We start from the raw sequence: 15,320 nt of genomic DNA, 5'->3' as shown, positions 1-15,320 counted from the left end.
GTCTGGATTATTTTCCACCAAATTTGGGAAGCTTTCAGCTATTATTTCTTGGATTTTATTTTTTCCTGTTCCTTTTTCTATCCCCTCTCTTTCTGGTACTCACATTATGCCTATGTTGGTGTCTTTGCTGGTGTTCCATGTTTTCTGTTTATTTTTCATCATTCTTTTTGTTCTTTGGATTGCATAATTTCTATAGATTTATCTCCAAGTTTGCTGATCTTTCTTTTTCCAGTTTAGGTTTACTTTTGAGTCTCTTTTGTGAATATATTTGTTACTGTAATGACAGAAGTTCTGTTTTTTAAAAAATAATATCTATCTCTAGTGGTATTCTAGATGTATCACACCTTCCTTTACTTCTATAAGTATGATTAGTTTTATTCCTTTGAACATACTTAAGATTGTTACTCTGAGGTATTTATTAAATCTGACATCTAGTTTCTGTTGCCTGCTTTTCCCCCTGTGTTTATGTCACACTTTTCTGTTTCTTTTTTTTTTTTTTTTTTTTTTGAGACGGAGTTTCGCTCTTGTTACCCAGGCTGGAGTGCAATGGCGCGATCTCGGCTCACCGCAACCTCCGCCTCCTGGGTTCAAGCAATTCTCCTGCCCCAGCCTCCTGAGTAGCTGGGGTTACAGGCACGCACCACCATGCCCAGCTAATTTTTTGTATTTTTAGTAGAGACGGGGTTTCACCATGTTGACCAGGATGGTCTCGATCTCTCGACCTTGTGATCCACCCGCCTCGGCCTCCCAAAGTGCTGGGATTACAGGCTTGAGCCACCGCGCCCGGCCTTCTGTTTCTTTATATGTCATAGTTTGTTGTTAACAATAGTGTAGCAACTCTTAATACTGGTACCCACTCCCTTGGGTGTGTTACTGTTTTTTGATTTTTGAACAAATGTCCAGCTGGATTGTTTTAGTGAGGTCTCTTTTTGCTACAATAAGCAGCTGCTGATGTTGCTTTTTAGAGGGCATATCATTGAACATGAACACTGTCATCTTCAGCTGTACTCTGTCTCTTTGCCTCATCTCTCTGTTAAGCTGTCTGCTTATGTTGGTATCACACCTGGCTGTTAGGATTCACTCATTGCCAGCTGATTGCCCAGTTGTTTTCAACAATGCTCTAGAGCCTAACTTGTTCCACGATCTGATCCAATTAAATTTGGGCTCCTTTAGAGAGATAATTTTTTAGGCTAGTGTTTGAGGTTTGTTCTGACCCAAGGAGAACCCTTCTTAGTTGTCTCTTTGGTTTTCTCTGGTAAACCAGTAGACTTATGGTTTAGCTTGTATCTCTTATGAAGCTGCAAGCCTCCTCTTAATTGCTACGTTGTATTTGAGGGTGCCTTTAGCCTTGAACTTCTCCAGTTTGTTTAATGTAAAGACACTTCATTTAGGGAGAGATTGGGAGCGGAGATTGGGAATGTGGCATTCTTCTCTCTGAGTAACATTCCTGCTGTAGGAACAGGATACTGGCTGTGGGCAGTACTCTGGTCTTTCTGCTCACCTCTCCCAATATGGAACCTCCACCCTATGAAAGAGCTGGGATGAGACACTGGAGGCCCAATTGTGCTGTCCTTGAAGTAGAGATTTCCTTTTAGGAATGGGAATGGGTGAGAGAAGGGAGACTTAAACCTCTAAGATGCACCTGTCTCAAGTTTATCCTCTTCAATATATAGCTAGAAAGGGGGTGAGGATTGGGGGTAGAGGAGAAATGCAAGTGAGCTACTCCTCCTGGGAAGATACCATAGTCTTACATTGAGAAGATAGGAGAGAAGAAGCCCTTTGTTCTTGGCGACACTCCCTGGAATGGAATTTCTGTTATGTTGAGCTGAGACCGGAAAAGAGGGGAGTTGGTTGCAATTCAAATGCCACATATTCATGCTATTCTTACTGAGTTTTAACAGATATCCAGTAACTGTAGTCATTTTCTATATGCCTTAGGACAGTTTCCAAACCCTTTTTTTTTTTTTGACAGAATCTCGCTCTGTCACCCAGGCTGGAGTGCAGTGGTGTGGTCTTGGCTCACTGCAGCCTCTGCCTCCCAGGTTCAAGTGATTCTTGTGCTTCAGCCTCCTGAGTAGTAGCTGGGATTACAGGTGCCCACCACCACACTTGGTTAATATTTGTATTTTTTAGTAGAGATGGGGTTTTACCATGTTGCCCAGGCTGGTCTCAAACTCCTGGCCTCAAATGATCCACCTGCCTTGGCCTCCCAAAGTGCTGGGATTATAGATGTGAGCCGCTGTGCCTGGCCAGTTTCCAAAAACCTTGAATGGTTGTTTTATAAAAATAATTTTACCAGTGACGCTTGTTTCAATGGAGAACAAGGTTGTATGTAGAGAGCCTCATGCCACCATTCTGAAAATGGAACCCCAGCTATGAATATTCTTGTTTGTGCCTCCTATTGACACAAGCAAGACTTTTTTTTTCTTCAAGATTTTATTTATTTTTAGAGACAGTGTTGTGCTCTGTCACCCGGAGTGAAGTGCAGTGGCACCATCATAGCTTGCTGAAGCCTTGAATTTCTGGGCTCAAGTGAGCCTCCCACCTCAGTCTTCTGAGTAGCTAGAACTACAGGCACATGCCTACTGCATTTGCCTAATTTAAATGCTTTTCTTTTTTTAGAGACAGGGTCTCACTTTGTTGCCCAGGGTAGTCTCAAACCCAGGTGTAAAGAAATCCTCCTGCCTTGGCCTGCCAAAGTGTTGGAATTACAGACAGGCATGAGCCACCATGTCTGGCCAAGAATTACTTTAGGTTAGAAATCCTGAGTTACAGGGTATACAAATGGAAATAAATTCACACAGTCATATAGAGTTGAAGAAACTAGTTAGTTGTACCAAATTATACTACCACCACAAGATGTTAGAATTCCTGTTGATACACTTTTCTCCAACCCTTGGTATTGTTACTGTCCATCTTAATCTTTGCTTGTTTATGTAGATATGAAGTAGTATTTCACTGTGGTCTTAATTTACCTTTCCCTGTTCTTGGCCTCTGTGTTTTTTCTTTTGTGCATTTAGATACTCATCCTTTGAATATATGTGAACCAAAATTTTGTTTCATTTTGTGGCTTGCCCTTTCACCTGATGGTGTCTTTTGCTAAATAACAGCTTTACTTTTAATGTAGTTGAGTTTATCAAACTTTAAGAAATTCTTTCCTATCCTATCCCAAGTTCAGAAAGATAATTGTTTTTCTCTCTCTTTTTGAGACAGGGTCTTGCTGTGTGTTCCAGGCTAGAGTGTAGATGTGATCATAGCTCACTGCAACCTTGAGCTCCTGGGCTCAAGCTGTCCTCCTGCCTCAGTGCTTGTCCTAAGTAGCTGAGACTACAGGCTACAGGCGTGCAGAAAGATAATTTCTACATTGTCTAAGAGTTTAAAACTTTTTACCCTTTACTTTTATATTAATGTAACTGGCTTTTATGAATGTGTGTGAAATAGGCATCTGAAAGTCAATCTAAAAGGAAGAAGCTGAGGCAAAATTAATTTAGAGAGTTTATTTGGGCCAAGGTTGAGTATAGCTGCCTGGGGCATGCAAATTGCCTTGGGGAATGCCTTTATCACAAACAGGGTTTTAAAAGCAAAAAAGGGGATAAAGAATGGGTTAATTAAAAAGTTATTTGTTGGCTGGGCACGGTGGCTCACGTCTGTAATCCCAGCACATTGGGAGACCGAGGCAGGAGGATCACTTGAGGTCAGGAGTTTGAAACCAGCCTGGCCAACATGGCAAAACCCCATCTCTACTAAAAATATAAAAACATTAGCCCTGCATGGTGCTGCACATCTGTCATCCCAGCTACTGGGGTGGCTGAGGAAGGAGAATCGCTTGAACCCTGGAGGTGGAGGTTGTAGTGAGCCAAGATTACCTGGGCAACAGAGCGAGACTCCGTCTCAAAAAAAAAAAAAACAAAAAAAAAAACCACCATATTTGTCAGGGACCAGGTGCCATGGCTCACGCCTGTAATCCCAACACTTTGGGAAGCTGAGGTGGGCAGATCACAAGGTCAGCAGTTTGAGACAGGCCTGGCCAACTTAGTGAAACCCCATCTCTACTAAAAATCCAAAAATCAGCTGAGTGTGGTGCCAGGCATCTGTAGTCCTAGCTACCTGGGAGGCTGAGGCAAGAGAATTGCTTGAACCCAGGAGGTGGAGGTTGCAGGGAGCTGAGTCCGTGCCACTGCACTCCATCCAGCCTGGGTGACAGAGCAAGACCCTGTCTCAAAAAAAAAAGGTTATTTGTCAGGAATCCTCATTGGTTTTCAGAAATAACACTGATTGGCTATACATTGTTGAACTGTAGAGTATGGTTTATGGAATCTGGCATGTGGTATTGTTAGGTTACTTTAAAGCTACTTGTGGCAATAGCAAGCAATTTCAAGAGAGGATTGATTACATAGCAAAGGGGAGTAGGAACTCATTGCTGTCTCATTTTAATGCCTCTCTGGGTGAGATCATTTTAAAAGGGCATATATATATATATATATATATATATATATACACACACACACACACACGTATATATATGTGTGTATATATACACATGTTTGTATATATGTGTATATATACACACACGTGTATATGTGTGTGTATATACTCACATATGTATATATGTGTGTGTGTGTGTGTATATATACACACATATGTATATATATGTGTATATATATACACACACACATATATACACACATTTGAGAAAAAATTTGAAAAAAAATGTATGTGTATATATATACATATATATACACTCATGTATGTGTATATATGTAACCAAAAATCTTTATTAAATTGACATATTCAAGGGAAGCTGACTTAAAAAGCTGAGCAGAATCATCTCATATACATATATATGTGTATATATATATGTATATACACACATACATATTTTTTCTCAAATGTTATGTTTTCCACCTAGATAGCTAATTGACCAGCCCCATTTACTGAATAGTCTCTCCTTTCCTCATGAATCTACAGAGCCTTTTAGGAAAATATGATATGACATATCTGCATGAGTTGATTTGGGGGCTCTCTTTCTTTTCCATTGGTCAGCGTATGCAGTCTTATGCTGTTAACCACACCATTTTAATTACTGTAGCTTTATAAATAGTTTTGATGTCATAAAGGAAAAGTGTTTTGCTTTCTTCAGGAGTATTTCGTTGCATTCATAGATTTTAAATTTTTAAGTAGCTTTGAGAAATATAATTGTCCATCTTTATAATAAGTAGCAGACATGAAATTCAGTATGTACTGACATAATCATTTTATAGTATTGAAAGAAATGAGAGAAGAAAATATGTGATGGTTATACTTTGTTTATTGCCTCAGAGATCACTTTTTTTTTTTTTTCAATATAGGAACCGTTTTGATCAAAAGTAACAGTGGTCAGTTGATGTTGGTATCCCCTCAACAAGCTGTAACAAGAGCTGAGACCACAAGTAACATAACTTCAAGGCCAGGAGTACCAGCGAATCCTCAAACAGTCAGAATCTGTACAGTGCCGGTAATATACCTTAAAGATTTTTCATCTTTCTTTGTTTCTCAGCTATAATTTTCATGTAAATGTTTTGTTGATGTTAGTAAAAAATAATGTAAGATGATTCTGCTCAGCTTTTTAAGTCAGCTTCCCTTGAATATGTCAATTTAATAAAGATTTTTGGTTTTGTCCTTTGATAATTACCAGAATAGTAAATTCAGTCTTTACATTTCAGATTTTGTGTCCTCAAAGGAATGTTCAGAGGTCTATTTGCATTTTTTTTGTTTGTTTTCTTTTTTTTGTTGTTGTTGTTTCTTTTTGAGACAAGGTCTCATTCTGTCTCCAGGAGTGCAGTTTCATGAACATGGCTCACTTGGTTCGCTGCACCCTCAAGCTCCTGAGCTAGGGTAGTCCTCTCCCATGTAGCTGGGACCACAGCCGCATGCCACCATGCCTGGCTACTTTTTAAATTTTTTTGCAGAGATAGTGTTTCGCTTTGTTGCTCAGGCTGGTTTTGAACCCCTGGGTTCTTGATAATCCTCCTGCCTTGGCCTCCCAAAGTGCTGGGATTACAGGTATGAGCCACTGCACCTGCCCTATTTGCCTCTTAAATGGAAAGAATGTAGTAATTCTGCCTCCCAAGTAGCTGGGATTACAGGTGCCTGCCACCATGCCTGGCTAGTTTTTATATTTTTAGTAGAGACAGGGTTTTCAGCTGACTGGGCTGATTTTGAACTCCTGACCTCAGGTGATCTGCCCGCTTTGGCCTCCCAAAGTGCTGGGGTTACAGGTGTGAACCACTGCACTTGGCCAGTTCTGCTTTAATTTTAATTTTTGGTAAAATAGTAAGATTCCAGTTTATACATTTTTATTTGTATGTTACAGAAATTATCTTTAAGACATACAGAAATCTGCTATGTTTCATTAACTTGGCTTTGTTAGAATGACACATTTTACATTCATGGTGATTTTTTTAGATGACTGGAACTTGTTTGATAGAGTTAAAAATATTTTTATGGAATTTAAATAGAAAATGCTGAATGTAGTTTAGCATTTTCTTGATGACTCAGGCTCATTGTAATGACAGATTGCATTGTTTTTTGTTGTAATAATCATTCTCTGCCAGTTTTTTTCATTTTTGTGCTCTGCTAATTTGATTCTCGGTTCTGAAACATTTATTTTCTCTGTTACCATGTCTGTCAAAAATAGCTGCTCCTTCCCTTTCTAGTTTGGTTTAACTGCTGTGGAGAATATAGGTTAGCAGGTTTTTGTTTATAACTAAATATTACATAAGAATCTATATTTTTTTCTGTATGAACCAAAGAGTCAAGATTAAGATTTTATTTATTTATTTTTTTTTTAATTTTTTTTTTGAGACGGAGTTTCACTCTTGTTACCCAGGCTGGAGTGCAATGGCGTGATCTCGGCTCACCACAACCTCCGCCTCCTGGGTTCAGGTAATTCTCTTGCCTCAGCCTCCTGAGTAGCTGGGATTACAGGCACGTGCCACCATGCCCAGCTAATTTTTTGTATTTTTAGTAGAGACGGGGTTTCACCATGTTGACCAGGATGGTCTCAATCTCTTGACCTTGTGATCCACCCGCCTCGGCCTCCCAAAGTGCTGGGATTACAGGCTTGAGCCACCGCACCCGGCAAGATTAAGATTTTAATGTTGAATACCGTAATATTTATTTAGTTTCAAATTTCAGATAAATGGGTTATTTATCGAATCGGTTGCCTCCTTGGAAATATGCAGTGAGTGTCATCTGGCCAGTTGACCAGTTAGGTTTATAGTATAGAATGTGCATAGTGCATAAAACACAAACTTATAAAACCAGTCATAACAAATACATTTGGTGTCATAAAGTGTTCTAATGTTCACCATAGTACTGATTTTAAATTACTAACACCAATGACTTTGTGTTATCTTGCTCCTCTCCACCGGCAAGAACTCTAGCTCACAATTAATCAAGAAAGTGGCAGTGGCACCTGTTAAAAAATTGGCACAAATAGGAACTACTGTGGTAACCACTGTTCCGAAGCCTTCCTCAGTACAAGTAAGTTGTACTGGCCATTCATGCACTGGTTATTATCTTATCTTTTTAAAAATCATTTAGCTGTCTCCTGCCAGATATTTAAGTTACTATGTGACATTGAAAATAGCAATTCAGTGATACATGATGGCACTTATCAAACTGTCCTAGCCCACTATGGGCTAACAGGTTGGCTGTGCTTTAATTACTAGTCTCTGTTCAGTTATTGGATGTGGGCTCCCCTGGGAAAGTTACTTTTGGGCAAGGTGATCCTCTGCAGCTGAGGGAAGCCTGATGGAACTGGTAAAGGGAGGCTGTCTAATATCATTCCCAGCAGCTAGCTAGGAAAGTATATATCACTCCTTGTCATGGTTCATCACAGGCTACTCCTTGCATCATTTGGATCTGTTGCCTCGTATATGTTGGAGATCCCATGTTCTGGGATTCTCGTTGTGTTTCTTCTTTGGGGAAACAAAGAGGAGGTTAATAAAATGATCCCCACTGCTGCAGCTGATCTCTGGGAGCACCTGATAGTAATAATTTCCCTCTTCCACTGTCTCTTCCTAGATTCCCTTCACCCTCAACTACCACCTATACTGATCTTCGTAACTTAACTGATAACATGACCAGACCCTCATACCTGAGTGATCTATGGTCTTAATAACCATGTTCTTTTGAGGTCAGGCTTGCTACAGTTGTCTATTTATCATCACAATTGGGCAAGGAAATACAAGGAGGCATTTAACTGAATCACCTGAATCACGTGAATTCACCACACATACTTTTTGCCTCCATTGTGTAATAGCAATAGCAACCCTACCTCCTCCAGATGATGGGAGTCAGTTACTCTTACTAAGATATTACTCCTCTCTTTCCTGCTGAATCGTGGTTACAAGGAACCAGAGTATAGTTATAGTGTCTATTTTATTTAATTAATCTATTTTTGATGGAGTCTTCCCTCTTGCACAGGCTGGAGCGCAGTGGTGCAATCTTGGCTCACTGCAACCTCTACCTCCTGGGTTCCAGCGATTCTCCTTCTTCAGCCTCCTGAGTAGCTGGAATAACAGGCGTGTACCACCACGCCCAGCTGATTTTTTGTATTTTTAGTAAGGATGGGGTTTCACCATGTTGGCCAGGCTGGTATTGAACTCCTGACTACGTAATCTGTCTACATCAGCCCTCCAAAATGTTGGGATTACAGGCGTGAACCACCATGCCTGGCTCTTAGTGTCTATTCTTAGTGTCTATTTATAGGGACTCTTGCTTTGTCCTTTGGTGGAGGTGTTTGCTTCTTGCGGGCAGAAATGGGAAACACAAAGTCCTCCAGTGAGTCTTTGTTGTGAGTGGTGGTAAGTGGGGCCATTCATGCTGCTTCTCCTTGATTCCTTGATCTGTGAGTTTGTCCTATTGGGGACATAGTACCTTATGGAAATTTTTGATTAAATGAGTATGCTGAGTCTGGGAGGGTGGAATCCTATTCTCATGAAGTATTGCCTGTGTGTGTGTACTTCACCTGTACCTCCTGCAGGCTATTCTAATATTTTACTAGACTCCTAGTTTCTGAGTCAAGACATATGTGATACAACCAGTGAGTCCCATAGTCCTGGGACTATGCATCTTCTTGGAGCATGTGTAATCCCATACTAGTGGATCAGACCTTCTTTTGGTGTTCCAAACTTTATTTAACCATACTGCTCACATTCTTTTTCCCTAACAGAAATGATGAGCAGTGAATCTGGTTTTAAACATAGTATTTTTAATTGGCACTCAACATGCTTGATACTTTTTAAGGTGCCTTACATTCATAATCTTGCTTTATCCTTGTGACTATACAAAAGGAAATGTTATCTCCATTTTTTATGAGAGGTTAAGAAGCTTGCCTGATTTACGCTAATATGTGGCAGAGTGAGGATTTGAGCCTTTATCTGAGTCTGGAAACTGTTCTTAATGACCTATGTACTGATTATCTCAAAACCTAGTGTATTTTTTTCTTAGGATAAATTCTGAGGAGACTATTGGGCCAAAGGGTATAAATTTAGGCCTATTGGTAGCTACTATCATATTGTTTTATGAAGAAGTTAGCCACTTTAGACTATCAGTACTTTGAGTATATCAGTTTTTCATTGGATGTAGTTTTGAAAGATTGAGCACATAAATAACATCACAGGTTAAAAAAATATATTGCAGAGAAAAAACATACTTAGCAGCATGATATTAGATACTTAAGATTGCCATTTGTACATTGCGGCTTTTCAGGATACAGAGAGCAAATTATGTTGTGCTGGGATAACTGAAGGAACTCCACTACTTCTTCAGGGCCCTTTTGGGAGCCAGTTTAGTGGTAAAGTGAGTTTCTTGGATATTACTTCTTAGAGTGTATTAGGGATTTTCCACATCTGTGGACTTTAATCTGTCCCCTGCCAGGTACAGCCACAGTTCTATTTCTGTGCTCTCTGAATATATGTTGAAGTGTTAACAGTTCTAGAACATGAAAGCTTGTGTTCATTTACTTAGTAATTATAGTCGGTGAACACTAATTATATTTGTAGTTAAAATATTTAAAAAATAGAGATGAGATCTCACTCTGTTTGTTGCCCAGGCTCTCCTTGAACTCCTGGGGCTCAACCAAATCCTCCCACCTTGGCCTCACAAAATATTGGGATTATAGGTATCAGCCACTGCACCCAGCCTATATTAGTAGTTTTTTTTTTTTTTTTAAGATGGGGTTTCACTATGTTGGCCAGATTGGTCTCGAACCCCTGAACTCGTGATTCGCCTGTCTTGGCCTCCCAAAGTGCTGGGATTACAGGTGTGAGCTCGAGACCAGCTTGGCCAAAATGGTGAAACCCTGTCTCTACTAAAAATACAAAAATGAGCCGGGGATGGTGGTGGGGCCTGTAATCCCAGCTATTTAGGAGGCTGAGGCAGGAGAATCGCTTGAACCCAGGAGGCGGAGGTTGCAGTAAGCCCAGATTGCGCCACTGTATTACAGCCTGGGTGACAAAGCGAGACTCTGTGTCAAAAAAAAAAAAAAAAAAAGACTCTTTGAAGGGTGAGGGGAATGGAATTTATTGGCCAAAAGGAAAAAAAAACTCAGCAAAGCAAGAGGGGTTCCTGTTAAGAGGCCCCCTTCTCACAGATTGAATTTTGGAGTCACTACACGGGAACAGGAGAGGCCAGACTCCTCCCCACTGCAAAGGGTGCGATCTTCCCGAGGCTCCACCCCAACCCCCACCCTCACCCCACCCCACCCCACCCCAACCCCAGTGCACAGGCGCGAGGGAGATTCTTCTGGGACCTTTCTCCTTATCTTTTGCTGAGTCTATCAAGATCATCAGGCATTCGATTCTCACGAGGAGAGTGCATCCTAAATCCCCCTGCATGCAGAGTTCACCAGAAGGTTCATGCTGCTGTGAGAATCTAATGGCATTGCTGATCTGACAGGAGGTGAAGCTCAGGCAGTAATGCTCACTCGCCTCCTGCTCTGTGGCCAGGTTCCTAACAGGCCACAGACCTATTTCTGCCTGTGGCACAGAGGCTGGGGACCCCTGTGGTAAGATACAGGTAGTAGCTATACTAGAAAGTGTTATGAAGGACAGATTTTCTTTTACTGGAGACAGGATAAAATATTGACAAGGAAAGTAGAATGCCATAAATGCCCCCTCTACCTACAAAGTACATTTTTCCTTACCTCACATTTCAGTTGGGCCTTAGTTTGCTTCCTGAGGGATGGGGACAGTATGGCCCCCAAGGAACCTTTCCCATCAGTACTCAGAGGTGATCATAACTACCAGCTAAAATTTCACATTGCACTTCCTCAAATATGGCAGTACAGAGTTAATTACTGATTATAAGATAAACTTACTGAAGGAAGAGGCTTATTTACTGTATCGAAAACTAAAAATGTATTAGAAAAATCTCCAGAAGAATTCAGAAGAAACTGAGTGGTAGTTGTCTCCAGAGATCAAGACTAAGGATGCAGAAAGGAGGGAGACTTCTCTTTGAATGTGGCCTTTGAGGCTCTATCTATATTTAACAAAATCGTACTAATTTAGGGGTAATTTTTAATTTTATCTTTTTTATTTAAAATTTTTATATTAGTTTTAGTCCTCATTAATCAGTAATTTAAAATTTTTATGAAAGTTTTTGCTAGGTGAACCTTTAGTTTACTTTTATTCTATTATTTTTATTCAATTTTGAAATATGTTACAGCCTGTCTCATAAAATGAACTGAACAGCTTTCCCTATTGTGTTTTTCTAGAACATATTACATGAGACAGGAGGTATGCAAAAGTGTGGAAAAATCACATGGAAAGTATCTGATCCTGGAGACTTGAGGGAGGGAGGTCGTTTTGGTTATCATTTCAATTTTTTAAATTTGTCTATTCCAGTTTCTGTGTTTTATGCTGATTCTGTTATTTCATGTTTTTCCAAAAATCCTTTCAGTTTTGTTTCAAATGTATTAGCCTACAGGATTTAATATTTTTATTATATATTATGAAATATACATGCAAACAAAAGACTACATGTAATATGCATGCACACATATGTAATATGTATGTTAAAAAAATAGTAAAATGAAGGCCCATATACCCCTCCCCCAAGCCCACCCTAGGGCTACTATGTGTCTCCACCCCTCTCCTTTTATCAGTTCTCAGCATTTTAAATGTTCTTTCTGTTTGTAAAGAAAAATTTGTTTTTATGGAGATAGAGTCTTGTTATGTAACCCAGACCGATCTCAAACTCCTGTCCTCAAGCAGTCCTACTGCTGCAGCCTTCCAAAGTGCTGGGATTGTAAGTGTAAGCCACTGCACTTGGCCTTCTTCCCTTTTTTTTACCCTCAGAACATTCTTGTCTGATATATGCTCCAGTCTCTCTAATGTGGGAGATTCTGGTGTACGTTCAGATTTACCTATTTTGACTATTATGGAAGAAATTTTCTTGAAGGTGATAGCAACAACCTTTTTGTGTTGCAGGCCTGTAGAACATAGACATTTAAATTAAATGATGGTGCATTGTTCAGTTTTTTGTTTGAATTGTAAATACTATTCTTTATCCCTGTCTCCCAGACTTTTATGTTCTGTAACTTTTAGTGTTTGTCTTTAACACTAAATTAGATTGTTGCTTTATCTCAATGTGATTTTCTAAGTTACTACCTGACTTGTGATTTCTTGTATGAGGTTTTTGTCCTGCAGGTGGTGCTAGAGTCACACCTTATTTTGATGGTAGAAGAAACAACTAAAATTCTTTTCAGTGTGAGAATAAGATACCACATTTTATAATATTCTTCATGCTTACTTTAATGGTCTACATAAAAGCTGTTTATCTGAATGTTAGATAATAAGTAGATTGCTCTGCTTTATACTTAAGAAATAACAGAATATTCTATGTTCTCATATAAAGACTTTCAAATACTTTCAAATACTTCTTAGAGTATTAATACTTTTTTTTTTCCTTTTTTTTGAGTCAAAGTCTCACTCTGTTGCCCAGGCTGGAGTGCAGTGGCACGATCTTGGCTTACTGCAACCTCCGCTTTCCAGGTTCAGGCAATTCTCTTGCCTCAGCCTCCTGAGTAGCTGGGATTACAGGCATGTGCCACCATGCCCAGCTAATTTTTGTATTTTTATTAGAGACGGGATTTCACCATGTTGGTCAGGCTGGTCTCAGACTCCTGACCTTGTGATCCACCCACCTCCGCCTCCCAAAGTGTTGGGATTACAGGCGTGAGCCACTGCACCTGGCCTTAATGCTAATTTTTGAGGACTTATTTGCTTTAGTACTGTTTTTCACAAAAATCCTAGGACAGCAGGTACCCTTCCTATCCCTGTTTTTGCAGAGAGTAATCGGGATTAGCAGGAATAAGCAACTTGCCTGCAGTCAACATTTGGTAGGCGGTAATGAAATGGTAGATGGGGTGAGAATGAAACCCAGATCTGCTAGACTCCCGAGTTCCTAGAGCTGTGTTTTATTGCTTTAGACTAGTAGAGCATAACATAAAAGCAAAGATGTCAAAATTAACTTGTCTGATGAGTGTGAAATGAGGCACTGACTAATGGATCAGAGTAATACATGCCTAAATATTTAATACCTGTAATTTCAGTCTGTGACTGTGCCACCCAGTGTTGTCACAGTAACTCCTGGAAAGCCAGTGAATACTGTAACTACCCTGAAGCCTTCAAGTTTGGGAGCATCATCCACCCCCTCAAATGAGCCCAATCTTAAAGCAGAGAACTCAGCAGCTGTTCAGATTAATCATTCTCCGGTAAGCTCTTACTTGTACCTTATATAAATCTAGTTCCTTGCAAGTTTTTTTGAATTGTTTGCTTACTAACACTTGTGTTTCCTTATATTTATATTTTCATATTTAGACAATGATAGAAAATGTGAAGAAATGCAAGAACTTCCTTGCAATGTTAATAAAACTAGCATGTGGTGGATCACAGTCCCCAGAAATGGGGCAAAATGTGAAGAAGCTGGTGGAACAACTTTTGGTAAGTAGTGCTATAAAATCCTGCCAGTTCTGGAAGAATCCATGTAACATGTTTTTATTGGGAAATGCATGTTTTTAAATAAGATTTATTTATTTATTTTTGAGACAGAGTCTCGCTCTGTTGCCCAGACTGGAGTGCAGTGGTGTGATCTTGGCTCATTGCACTCTCTGCCTCTTGACTTCAAGTGATTCTTGTGCCTCAGCCTCCCGAGTAGCTGGGATTACAGGTGTGTAACACCATGCTTGGCTAATTTTTGTGTTTTTAGTAAAGATAGGGTTTTGCCATTGGCCAGGCTGGTCTCGAACTCCTGGCCTCAAGTGATGTGCTTGCCCTGGCATCCCAATGTGTTACGATTACAGGCATGAGCCATCAAGCCTGGCCTGTGATTTAGTTTAAGTGTAGTTCTTGATAAATTTTGTTTTTGTTTCTTGAAAGCTTTGTAATGACTATAAATCTTGGCTAAATAGACCTAATGTGTATTTCTTTTTAAAATTTACCTTTTATTTTTTATTGTACATGTTTAAGGTATGCAGCGTGATGTTTTTACGTATGTATGTGTATATATAGAAATTATATATATATAATTTCTGTACATCAGTCTTGCCTCCATTAGCCTACAAAGAGCCTTGGAGAGAAGGTTCGTTATTTAGTCAACTGGAAGTTGTTATTAGAATTATGAAGTCTCGGCTGGGTGCAGTAGCTCATAGCCTGTAATCCCAGCACTTCAAGGCAGTTGGATCACCTGAGGTCAGGAGTTTGAGACCAGCCTTGCCAATATGGTGAAACTTCATCTCTACTAAAAATACAGATATTAGCCAGTTGTGGTGGCACATGCTTGTAATCTCAGCTAGTTGGGAGGCTGAGGCAGGAGAATTGCATGAACCTGGAAGGTGGAGGTTGCAGTAAGCTGAGATTGCAACACTGCACTCCAGCCTTGGAGAGAGAGCAAGACTCTGTCTCCAAAAAAAATAAAAAAAGAATTTTGAAATCTCAGAAAGTTAGGCTGTCAATAGATAATGAAATTCAGTTCTCATATGTCCAGACAGACACCAAACTTTGGGACCACAGAAGTTATTAATGCTCTTAGGCCTCACTTTCCCTATCTATAAGATAAGAAGAATAAACATAAAGATTGTTGATGTTTCAATGAGTACCAAGATACTGTGTCTTTTAGCTACCAAATTGTATTCCTTTGGTTTCTTACATCCTCTTTCAGGTAAAATTACATAGGTACACTAAAAAGAGTGAAGGAAGAAGTTAGCAAATATTTCATATGATATACTTAAGACGTGCTGAGGATATAACAGACAAATGGACTTGGATTTTTTT

The 15,320-nt window shown here is 39.7% G+C and overlaps 1 protein-coding gene across 2 annotated transcripts in view; it reads left to right on the top strand.

Moving 5' to 3' along the window:
* TAF4B (TATA-box binding protein associated factor 4b) overlaps positions 1–15,320 on the top strand; it is a 154,133-nt gene that overhangs the window by 14,905 nt on the left and 123,908 nt on the right. The window contains exons 2-5 of one of the 2 annotated variants that reach the window (XM_010335484.3): positions 5,349–5,494; positions 7,417–7,524; positions 13,601–13,762; positions 13,869–13,991. In XM_010335484.3, the coding sequence (XP_010333786.1) occupies positions 5,349–5,494; positions 7,417–7,524; positions 13,601–13,762; positions 13,869–13,991 (539 nt within the window). The remainder of the gene's footprint in view (positions 1–5,348; positions 5,495–7,416; positions 7,525–13,600; positions 13,763–13,868; positions 13,992–15,320) is intronic. The other variant, XM_074383657.1, reaches the window with a different exon arrangement.

This window comes from Saimiri boliviensis, chromosome 13 (genome assembly GCF_048565385.1).
Source record: "Saimiri boliviensis isolate mSaiBol1 chromosome 13, mSaiBol1.pri, whole genome shotgun sequence".
Classification (NCBI taxonomy): domain Eukaryota; kingdom Metazoa; phylum Chordata; class Mammalia; order Primates; family Cebidae; genus Saimiri; species Saimiri boliviensis.
The sequence above is the reverse complement of the archived record's forward strand: the minus strand, read 5'-3'. Positions and strand labels throughout refer to the sequence as shown.